Here is a 12,598-nt window from a genome sequence, read left to right as displayed (position 1 = left end):
CATATGAATAAAGATTGAATTTCTATTTGACACAATGAAAAATATAGACCATGGTTTCATTTGTATTTCTGTATGTTTCCATTATTATATGTGGAGTAATATACTGAAAACCAGCTTAGTAATTTGTCTAAAATTACATGAGTCAGTAATAAGTACTGGGGGATTAAAACCAGAAATATCTTCTTCCAGTATTCCCAGTTTTTCAGTTTAGCTTTCAAACTACATTAAAAACCATAAAATTCAGAATGCAGTGTTGCTTGTTTTGCATAGATGAGAGATATTTTAAATTTCTAGGCAAAATGTTTATAACATTTACTAACACCTACTGTAGTTACAAATCTATGCTAGGCCTGGGTAAGATGAAGGAAATATGAATAATACTTTCTAAACACTTATAATTTACTTGTAACCTAGCTGTTAATCCAAGAGAAAATCCATCTATGGGCACCATCTGAAGGAAAATAATATGAGTGATTACATGGTTCTGCCAATCTCACATGTGAAGTTAAAATTGGACATTTTCAGATCATTTTTATTTCTAACTACTTCATCAAATGGGGATATTAAAATACGGAAATTCTGGGGCTGGGATTGTGGCTCAGTGGTAGAGCGCTCGCCTAGCATGGGCAGGGACTGGGTTCAATCCTCAGCACCACATAAAAATAAAGGTATTGTGTTGTGTCCATCTACACCTAAAAAATTAAAAAAAAGGTATTTTGTCCAGTTACAACTAAAAAATATGTTTAAAAAAAAAGATACGGGAATTCTGGATTTAGATTCTTTACTGACTCTAACCGTGGGCAGAATTCAGTTTATCATCTCTCACAATCCTGCACATTTGTTGTCCCCATTCCCAACAGTTTTTCCAAAGTATTGAGGGCTATCTTGGAAATGAGCACTGTCTGTTCAGTTTCAAGAGTTCAATGTGTAGACTTCCTCAAATCCTTTAGTCATTTCCAAGTATCAATTCACTTGCCCACTTTGGGATTGGAAAATACCTACCGATTTTATCTGCTGTAACCATACTGGCATGCTGTCCTGACCAAGTGAATGCTGTTGCCACTATAGGGCCTTTCTATCTGCAGGTCCATCAAAAGGCCCCAATTCTTCCAAGTTCTCCCACGCAGTCAGTGATTGCTCATAGAATTAAGACATCAGGTGGCTCCTGATGTCTTAATTATCTTTTATGTCTGTTAGTTTTCTCCATGCACTTACATATTCAATTATGTGGATATGTTCTGTTACCTATCTTTTAGATTTTCCCATGGATCTTGATTTTGCTATCTGGTTATTTCACTTTCAACAACTGTGTTGCTGTTGCATCTTATTTGATGCCCTTTCCTTAAAACTTTAGTGTAAATTTTGAGTATTTGCTTTATTTGTCATTGCATTTGACTTTTAAAAATGTGTTCCTCATCCCTACTGCTCTATACATGTGTCTTTTTGTCTTTAATCCTCACATCTTATCCTTGTACCAGTCTCTTAGCCTACATTAGCTATCCTCTTTGACTCTTACTTCTGCATTCCTTTGACTTCACTTTGTTTCACATCATTCAAACCTCCATTACCTATTTGATCCCTAATTTGGTCCAGGATTCCAGTTCTTGTCATTTATTTTAATTATTATGATAGACATTCACAAAGTCTCCCATTAAAAACAGAATAAACAAAATAATAATCCTAGACCAGTAGCTAATGTTTAAAAACAAATATGTTTGGGCATCTGGAAAAACTGACATATGGTTAATATATCCTTTATTTATAGCTGTGAAACAAATCATATTCTCCATATTCCCTCCCCCAACCTTTAATATAAAAGAAACCACTTGTGATGTCTAGTACTTACATTGAGGTTGAAATAACAAACTTCTTCCATCCCATCCAGGGCTATGCTAGAAATCTGTAATATTAGGCCCAGCTAATGTTTATGAGTCTAGATTCTTCAGCTAAAGTCCAGATTGTATTTAAACCCAGTTCTTAATAGATCAAATGATGTTAGACTAGCATGCCTTTTTAAATGAACAGAAGAGAGGGAGGGGCAATGAGTGTATCTATGCTGTACTCTAGCTTACACTTTAATTCTTATTTAAGTTTTTCTGTGTCTTGACTCTCAATAATCTTATTGTGGTATTAGACCACTGATAAACCCAGGAATATTGGTTTTCATGAATCAAAATTTTAATGAGATGATAAAATTGGGAAATGTTCAATTGTATAAGTTAGGGGACCCAAGACAGTTTCAACATGAGCCTCAGTTGAAGCAATCCTAATACTCATGTCATAGGAAATCAACTCCAGAAATACATCTGCTCAAACTTCTGGCTCAGAGAAAGTAAGAGAGTTCCTATCTCATTACATTCTATAGGGTAATAAGCATCTAAAAGGGAAGATAACAGTATTGACTTGTGTATTTAATTATTTATTTCACAGGCTTTAATTATATTTCTCCAGTGCTTTAATGTACATACAACTTCTTTGTTCAGAGATATGTCCTCTTTTTCAAAATCAATCGTCCTCAAAGATCTCAAGGCAGCAAATCTTACGTACTGAGAAACATATATCAATTTGCTTCTCTCTTTTATAACAGTTTCTTCTACAGTTACCATAACGTTTGGTGCAGCGCTCAGCATCAATTAAGGAACACGTGGCTAAAGTAAAAAAGAGAATAACTGAAATTACTGATCTTTTATTTAAATATATATAGTTCTTACTACAGAAAGTGCTATGTGTACATTATACCAAGTTTAGAAACTGCCAAAAATACACTATAAATATTTTATAATGTTATATATGCAAAAATTGAAAGTAATTTTAATTAATACCCAATGAAAATTTTCATGCTCTATATTACTCTCAGCAAGATTCAGGACTTTTTCAGAGCTCCATTCTATTCAATTGTTATTATATGTAACAATTTATATTCAATATTTTACCAATTTTGGAAAATTAGGTCAAATCTAAGGATTTAGTCTTTTTGAATTATGAAAAATCATGCATTCAGATTTTTGTGTTTGGGGCTGGGGATGTAGCTCAAGCGGTAGTGCTCTCGCCTGGCATGCACGCTACACTGGGTTCGATCCTCAGCACCACATACAAATAAAGATGTTGTGTCCGCCGAAAACTAAAAAAATGAATATTAAAAAATTCTCTCTCTCTCTTTAAATAAAATCTGTGTGCTATATAATTAACATAGTTTTAACAGAGTTTGAGCCTACAATTCTAATTTACACTTCCATGAACAATGTGTACAATATTTGCCCTAAATAAAAAAATTCATTGAAAATAATGGTTTTTATTTCTTTGATTATTTACCTTAAATAGTTTCTTTCTTTACCTTAAATTGATTGTTCATATACTTTACTGATTATCTTGATTGGATAATTTTTTCAAATAATTTTATTGGATCCATTATGAATACCTTTCTCATATTCATTACAAATTGTTCTTCATTGGTTATTGTTTTTCATATTTTTAGAGGTAGTTATAGACAATAACAATTTTGTTACATTGATAAATGGATATTTCTTTTCAAAAATGTAAAAAAAACTCTAATTCTGACATTTAGAAATTCATAGAAAAATTTTCCGTTTTAGTGTATTATTTCACCTTTATAGCAAGATACTCTTACATAAATTCATATAATATTTTATTTATTATGCTATTTTTCTTTTTACATTAACTGCAATTTTCAGATATGTAGTTTATTTCATTTTTCTTAAATAATTGTCCCTCACTATTTAATGAAAAAAAAACAACAACATTGCTACCTGCGTTGAAATGACTTTCACTATATTCTTAATGTTGTATATGATGTTCTAGATTCTCAGACACTCTAAATATTTTTTAGATATGTTAAGTTTTATGGATATCTATAGATCATTGCAACTTAGATTAGCTTAGATTAACTAAGGCATTATAGAAAAAACATGCAATTTAGTCTATTTTATTTCTTTGATGTTTAAATTTTTAAAAGGAAGTAAACTTGCAGAACAGTGTCAAGACATAAATGATCAGCTAATTGTTATTAAAAATCAATTGTTTAGGTGGAGAAATAGAACATCGCCAGCATGGCATTTGTGCTCCTTCATGGTCACCATCATATCCACTCCTTCCTTTCCAAAGCAAATTGTCTTTCCTTATAATATTTTGTTTAAATGTGCTTGTTTTAAAACTTTTTTGAATGCAACTGTATAACATCTATATATTATTATTATTATATATTTCAATATGTTGTGTCTGGTTTCATTAGCTAAAAAAATGTTGTTTTTGAGATGTGTCCATATTTTGCACTGTAATCCTTACATTTTGATTAACAGTTAGCAGTCCTTTATACATATATATTTTATCCTTATCTACAATAAATATTTAGATAGTCTCCAGTTTTGGGATGTTCTTACAATTGACTCTTGACACACATGCTCATTTCTTTTGGGTATATTGCTAAAGGGAGAATAGAAGGACAATGTGTCTGCATAGCTTCAAGTTTAGAAGAGAATGACACACATTTTCCAAATAATTTCTAGTAATTTAAAACTTCTAACAGCATTATATATTAACTGTACACATTCTTAAACCTTACTAATGCTAGATATTTTTAATTTAATATTTCTGACATTTGTAGAGATACTTTATACAGTGTACCTTATCTCATATTTCACAATGATGTGTTCATTTTTCTGATTACTAAGGAAATATAACATCTTTTCTATTGTTAATTGATTTTTGTACATAAATGTTTTAGAAATTGACCAGTCTTCTCCCATTTTTTATTAGGTCATATTTTATATTGATTTTAAGGAATTCTTTATATATTATGTGTATGTATTCCTTGCCTTCTAAATACATTACACATAGATTTCCCAGTATAGAGCTTGTCTTTTTTACTCAATGATGTTTTTGATTTTTAAAATTGCCTTATTTTAATACAGTCAATGCTATCATTTCATATTGATTAAAAAGTATTACACCTGGCATGTCCAAATCATCTCCTCTTTTTAATTTGTATGATTTGCTGTTTTGTGTTTGTGATTTCATTTATAGTAATTTTGGAATCAGTTTTTGGCTATGGTAAGAGAAAGTTGTTAAATTCCTTTTTTTTTTTTTACCTTATGTGGTAATATAAAGAAATAAATCCTTTTCCTTGAAACATTCATTTGTCAGATTGGTTTCTGCCTTGCCATCTTCATCATTAATAGAAGTTTTATGGTTTATGTAGATCTTTTTTATGGATTCTCTGTTCTGTTTCATTAATTTTTCTTTTCAATATATCATTGCATTGTTGAATAAGTCCTCCCATCTAAGTCTTAGGACAAGAATTTATAAACTATTATCTAGTGTTTAATTTTTTCATACAAATTTAAAATTATTATTCCAGATTTCACAAAAGAAAACAAATATCAACTTTTAGGATAAGATTAAGATTTCATTAACTCTATGTATCATATTGAAAAATACCAACAACTTTCCAACAATGTCTCCTCCAATCCACTAACATACATATCCTTCCATGAACTTAGATCTTCTTTAATTTCGTGATAATACATTTTAGCTCACTGTGTAGAGGTTTTTAAATCTTTCTGCGGATTATTTCCTTGTAACTAGTATTTTTAATGATATTCTAAATGATATTGAATTCATAATATGATTTTCTTCTAAGTACTATTATATAGAAATTGATTATATATTGATTTTTATCAATTTTTCTAACTCATTCATTATTTTATCAGAGGATTCCTTTGCTTTCTCTAGATACAATCAAACAAGTGAATAATGATGATTTTTTTCTGTTCAAAATTTTAAAAATGAATTTTTTTCTTAAGCACTAAATAGAACTCTATTATGATGTGTATTGGTATTAAAGATGGATGGTACTCTTATTTATAATCTCAAATGGAAATTTTTAATTACTTGGTAGGAAATTTATCAGATAGGATTTTTAGTATTGTTAAATCTCATTAAGTGCAGGAACTTAATTATATATTTCAATAACTTATGGGGATTTTTAAAAATAGTAATTTTTTTCCTAAATCATTTTATCTGTTTATTCAATCACATAATATTTATTTTCTAATATGTTCATGTGGTAATATTGATTTTAGAGAGCTATATCAACCTTACAATGCAGAAATTCAAGCAAATTTATGAGATAATTAGATTTTGATGCTAGGTTTTACTTTTCTTCAGGATTTCTGTACCTAAAATCATGAATGAGATTTGCCTTGAATTTTCTCTTTTAACCCATTTAGGCCTTAAGTTTTCAATTCCACAAATATTTAAATGAAACTGACAAAGCCATATTAAAACAGGTTGGAAATAATGATTTAGAGCTTTATAAAATTAATTATCATTAATAACATTTTGATGGCATTAATAATATTTATATGTATATATTATCAGTAGTAATTCACACATTACTTTAATAATATAAAAACTTTGAAAACATATTTTTTGGAACTCTAAAAAATATGTTTTCAAAGTTACCATAATTGATATATTTGTTGGTCAATGTAAATTTTTCAGGTATTCCATAAATAGGATGATGGGACATAATTGGTTAAAGTCATTAGTTTTAAATGAGGGATTTTTTTGAAGGGATTTTCCCCCTAGCAATTATGCACTATTAACAATTTTAATGCATTATTATGAACTTGCTCATAATATTTTACATGATAATCTTGATGCCTGTAGCACATATATTGGCCTCTCAGATGGTTTATTTTTGCCCTGTCTCCTTTTCTATATAGTTTTGTTAAAGATTTCTAATTTTATTAGTATTCAAAATAAAATGTGACCTTTGAAACTATTCTCTCTTGTGGAATTTCTAGTTTATTAATATCTGCCTATGTTTTAGTATACATTTGTTACTGAGAGTTTAACTTGATTATAATTTTCTAACCTGGAGAGTTACAGTTTTTTGCACTTAAATATTTTTAATATTGTATTTTATTTAAGCCAGTATATCCAAAGTATTATCATTTCAATATATAATAAGATTTTTTTAAAATTCTTAATAAGATATTTATATAAAATAATTTAAAAATATATCTTATTTATATAAAACATATTTATATCTGTTTTGTGTTAAGTCTTTTAAAATCTAGTGAATATGTTACCACTTACATCAACATCTCAATATGCAAAATTTTTATCAGAAAATCTGATATTAGATTGAAAACTGTATTAAATATGTATTAAATCTCTGTAATATACAATTGGAAAACTGGATTCACATACCAGGTTCTTCCAAACATGCTTAAATATCTTAAAGTCTTGTAAATTTTAAAATGTGCTTGCTAAACCCTAAATTGTTTTTAGGTGTTTCATAATAAATTGAAAGACATCTTTATCAAATATGATGGAACCAAATATATTATTAAGCCTTGGCTAAGAATAATCTCCCCACATGATTAAATTTTAATTGTTTCAGGGCTACTTAATAAAAGTAGGTAGGGATGAAAACTACATTCTGGAATATGTTGTCAGAAAAAAATATTGATATATGACTATCAAGATCAATCAAAGGAAAAATCCTATGACCTAGATGTATGGAGGGTGGGAAGCATATGCTGTAACAAACTTGTTTTATTATCACCTATAGCTAATATCATGCAATAGCTATGCATGTATTTATTGTAATATTTTATATAGCCTTAATGCTCATAATATCTCAGTATAATGGCCCTGCACTGTCTAAATAGGTAGCTACTGGCTTCTTATGGCTCTCAAGTACTTTAAATGTGGGAGCGTAACTAAGGAAGTACATTTTAATTTTAATTTTAAACATACAAATTCAACTATTTAAATTTCCTTGTAACATCATGTAATGTCATTCAATGAGCTTTGAGTTTTCTCACTTAAATTACAACTTAGTTTGAGTCGTTTTCTAATATCCGTTGATGTTTATTTTTCAAATTAAAGATCTGTTAATCTTCATGTTTAAATTTTCTATATTTTATATCTGTGATAGTATTTGTTTTTCTGTTTTCTTTGTAATTAAGATGTATTATCATCTTCCAATATTAACATCACAGAGTTTTATACTTTCAACTTTTTTATAGAAGTTTTCATTTTATTTATCAAGTAACCAAATTTTCTTGGTGATTAACTCCCCTTGATTTAAAACTTAGTAAAGCTTAGAATATCAGAATCAATAATCTCTTCCTGGCAACATTTCATCACCAATGAATCTATCTTCTTCATCATTCTCAATTCAGCCTCCCATTCACCATGCAATATATCACAAAGTCACCAAGGTCACTGTGATTCTCCTATTTGAGATCCCTGGCCTGTCTAACATGCCTAAAGTACAGCCTACCTTGAACACTTATTCCTTCTCTACTATTTACTCTTACCTCTCTCTCTCTTTTTTTAATCTCTGCTCCTATTCCTCCTGCCATATTTCTTGAAATATTTCAGTATGATAAGCAATGTAAGAAATGCTTTGCTTATGTTACTTATTTTACTCTTTGCAAAAACCTTAGAAAATTAATTATATTATCATTCATTGTACGATAAAAACCTACAACTTCCTTGGGAGCCACATGGAGATACTGTGCCTTAATACGAATCCTGATCTATGTGATGGCAGGCTTGCTCTCTCAGGCTTAATGGTGTGCTGCCTTCACTCTCTCTGTGGATTCCATTTATTTGTACCCTACTTAAAAGACTGCTGATTCCTTCATGTTTCAAGCATTATCAGTGTTCATGTGCATCTGTTTTCCACAACTGGTTTGACATGATGTTACCTTGATTAGACCAAACCCTGTTCTTACTGCTTCACAAAGCATCCAGCTAAATCAAACATTTTTGTTGCTTCTTTAATAAGTTTTAGTTTTTACCAATAGCCAAACCATATTCTAGTGCAACTTATGTGTTCTGTTTTGTGAATTCCTTCAAAACTCTCCATTCTGATACCTTGCATTACTCCACCTGTTTTCTTGGTTAGTCAAAGGTCAAATATAGAATCTTTCTTTCATTCTAGTATATGTTATAACTTGGTTCCTGCTGGATGATCCAGAGGTAAAGTAAATTCTGTGGTCACTATTCTTATATACCAAGTATCTTCAAAGCCCTAAAGCTTACTACAGTGCACAGCAAATGTAAGACTGATGATGCATGCACTACACATCTGAGGTGCAAATTTCTTGCTGTATGACCTTGCTGTTTTTGACCAAATTATTTAGTAATTTTTTTTAAACCTTAGTATCACTATACAAAGCATTAGGATGAAATAGAAAGAAGAAATATGCTGCAATCCAAAAAACCTGCATTTGTATTTCACATCAGATACATGGTAGTGTATATAGGTGTGACCTTGAAAATTTTTGTCCTTTGATGTTATTCTCCTCTTTTATAAAAGAGGCAGTAATATTCATCTCAGTGTTATTGAGAGGGTCAGATTAGATATTTACATGAAAATTATAGAATATAAAAATATTCAATGGTTTTTGCCATGTATGCACTAATCATATTTATCTTTTGCCTTTCTTCTTATTTTCCAATGTCTAATACTAGTGTCTTACTCCAAATTTCAAAACTGTTCATTGGAGATTTCTGGACATTTCCCTAAACTTCCACCATTAATGTTGTTTCACCATTCTTTTTATTTAGATAATATTTATGTATTTCTAAATAATAATAATTCATTGATTTATCTATGTTTATTTGACTCAATGTAAGTATGCTAGAGAATTACAGTAATTATATTGCTGTTTCTCAGTGTCTGGTATTGTGTGCATTGGAACACGAGTTAATCTACCTTAGATGATCATTGACTGACACATTAGCACCGTGAGCTTTGATGACTTTCCTCATTTTATTTGAAATCCTACTTCCTCAGGCCACATGCAGTATTAACTATAACAACAGCAACAATGATAGTAAATAATGGCACCTAAACTGGTTAGACCAGTTTTTAATATGTAGAGCTACTTTCCAATACATTATTTCACTAAATCATAACTTAAGTCTATTGAGCAACAGGTATAAAATTATATATCAGTTTTTAAATTTAAAAACAGTGGTTATTACTGGCCATGCTTAAAATTTATTCACCTTCTTTCTAGGATGCCAACATTGCAGTTAAATTATCTGGGTGACAATGTTCACAGACCTATTTCATAATGAGCTATTCATAAAATTGAGATCTGAATTTGAATCCAGTTTTCTTTATCATGTAAGATGCAACTTTTGAACTTCCCACTTTTGTAGGTTCAAATTAGAATATGTATGAATATAAATTTATATCTCCATTTTTAAAGAGACAAGATTGCCTCAGAGGCTCCATTTATTTTTATTAGAATCTTTACTAATGCATTTACAAATTTGACAGTGACATTTGCAGTACTACATCTTTATTTGCCCTTTTATTCCTACTGTATTTCATTACCTATCATATTCTGGGACTGTATCTTCTATTATTTTATAAATTCTGTTGTTGATATCTCAAAATATAAATACAGCTGTTTTGGCTCCATCAATCTTTCCTGGGGACTAATTACTTCTGAATCTTATGTATAAGTTTAACAAATTATGGTTTTCTTAATAATTTAAATATCTAAAAGGAAATATCAAGATCTGGAAAAGATGAAGGCTCTCATTTTATATGCTCATTCACTTAAAAAATGAAGTAGATAAAATACACTGGTACAGTAATGTTTTAAATGAGGAATCAAGATTCAGCACACTCAAAACACTCAGTTGGCAATATTAAGAACCTACATTTTGCAATTAATAATCTATTATTAGATTATCTTCTAGCTAGAAGTTATATGTTACAAATATTCCAGAAATATTTATTTTACCTTGTAAAATGAAGGTCATATAACACAGAAAATGAAGAAGGTAGTAAACAATCTTCATTCTGTAGAAAACAGAAGATAAAAAACTTGGCAACAGAATCTAGAGTGCTTTTTAAAAAGCCAAGAGGCATTTACTATTTATAGTTTTCTAATGAAAAAGAAACTGTTTTTGTCCGGAAATTGCTTTCAATTTGTGTACTTTTTAATGCTCCAATGACTAGGGTTGTGGGCAGAACTACTCAAACTTAAAACCCTTGAAAACAACTGGACTTCAGAGAGGAAGCTCTGTGTGGATGATACCTGAAAATGTGGCAGCTTCTTATCAGAGTTAATTGAAAAAGTATCAGCACAAAGGGGCACACATAGAGTGGGTTTCAAGAAAGTGGTGATTTTTCCATTTCGTCTATAAAAGGATTGAATGCTCTTTGTTAAACATGGATTACTTTAAAATGTATTTAAGCCACTAATCTGATGTGCCAATTTATCAACATGTTCATTATCCAAAATTCTTAACTGTGTCATCATCCCATTAATTCACCCCAAATTAGTCATTTACAGAGGCCAAACACTGAGCCTCAACTCATCACTAGTTTTATTATTTCCTTTTTTTAGATTCCTTCTAATTATTCATGAATTCTCTTTTTTAGAGTTTTCATTTATTTAAATATTTTTAACATAGCAATTAATGCACACAATAAAGAATGAAAAGAGACAAATTTCAATAAATTGAAATAATTTTTCACTTTAATTTCTCTATTGTCAGGGCTCTGGATGTTACTCACCTCAGAATTAGGACTTCCCTGAGATGTTGTATACACAATGTATCTCTTGGTTTCTTAAATTTAAATTCAAATTGCTTAAACTATTTCTTGTGCTGACCTCAAATATTTGAAATTTATATTAATGACTGAAAATTCTGTAGCTCCTCTTCATACATTTAAATACTGGTGTTTTTCTCACACCAACTTTGGTTACAATATTAACTGTTTCCCATGTAAAATGAAGACACTAGCTCTCTTGCCTTTCACTCCAGCATTCCTCCACCATTTTCACAATTCATTCACTTCTTACAAATTTTTCTTATATCTTAGATAATATTTGTTATCTGTATAATCAGAATCGAAGCACATACATTTTTAAAAGATTTTAATACAATAAGCAATATAGATTGTATTGCCTTATTTCATCTGTCTAACATCACAACATCTGTGCTAATCAAAGAAAAATGGTCTTGATTTCCAGGTCAAAGGATTATTTATTATTATTATTACTGCTATTGTTTATTTTATTATCATTTTATTTTTACCTTCATTTTCTCTTAAAAGTTTTAAAAATCTTTTTCTTCATTTGCATAATGTTTGATTATGATATTATTAAAAACTTGTAATCATTTTCTTAATGTGTGGGTTAAAATATATATTAATAATCCTTATCTTCAAATTTATTTTAGTATGATTTGCTTATCCTGAGTATTCTAGGGATACTTCATTATAACGGACATTTATGAAGCCACACTTCACTCTTCTCTTGATCTAAATCTGTTGTCTGTGTCTGATGTCCTCTTTTTGTGTTTTTCTCCATCCAGATATGTTTTTGCAAAAGATTAAAACAATGTATATATGAGAATTTCCTTGCTCAAAAATATTTTTATACCTTTATTTATTTATTTGGATATAAAATCTAGGCTTATGGTCAAGTTCATTCAAAACATCCAGTCTTCTTCATTTTTTTTTTTTTTTTTCTTTTTGGTACGGGGGATTGAATCCAAGGGTGCTTAACCACTGAGCCTCATCCCCAGC

At 29.6% G+C, this 12,598-nt stretch overlaps 1 protein-coding gene across 1 annotated transcript; it reads right to left on the bottom strand.

Moving 5' to 3' along the window:
• Nucleotides 1-2,505: 2,505 nt before the first annotated feature.
• Nucleotides 2,506-10,860, bottom strand: Defb114 (defensin beta 114). The gene is made up of 2 exons (XM_027938229.1): nucleotides 10,803-10,860; nucleotides 2,506-2,648 (listed from the first exon to the last, which is right to left on the bottom strand). The coding sequence occupies exons 1-2, from the start codon at nucleotides 10,858-10,860 to the stop codon at nucleotides 2,506-2,508; spliced, it is 201 nt and encodes a 66-aa protein (XP_027794030.1).
• Between the last annotated feature and the right edge of the window lie 1,738 nt (nucleotides 10,861-12,598).

The sequence above is a fragment of the Marmota flaviventris genome, chromosome 6 (genome assembly GCF_047511675.1).
Source record: "Marmota flaviventris isolate mMarFla1 chromosome 6, mMarFla1.hap1, whole genome shotgun sequence".
NCBI lineage: Eukaryota > Metazoa > Chordata > Mammalia > Rodentia > Sciuridae > Marmota > Marmota flaviventris.
The sequence above is the reverse complement of the archived record's forward strand: the minus strand, read 5'-3'. Positions and strand labels throughout refer to the sequence as shown.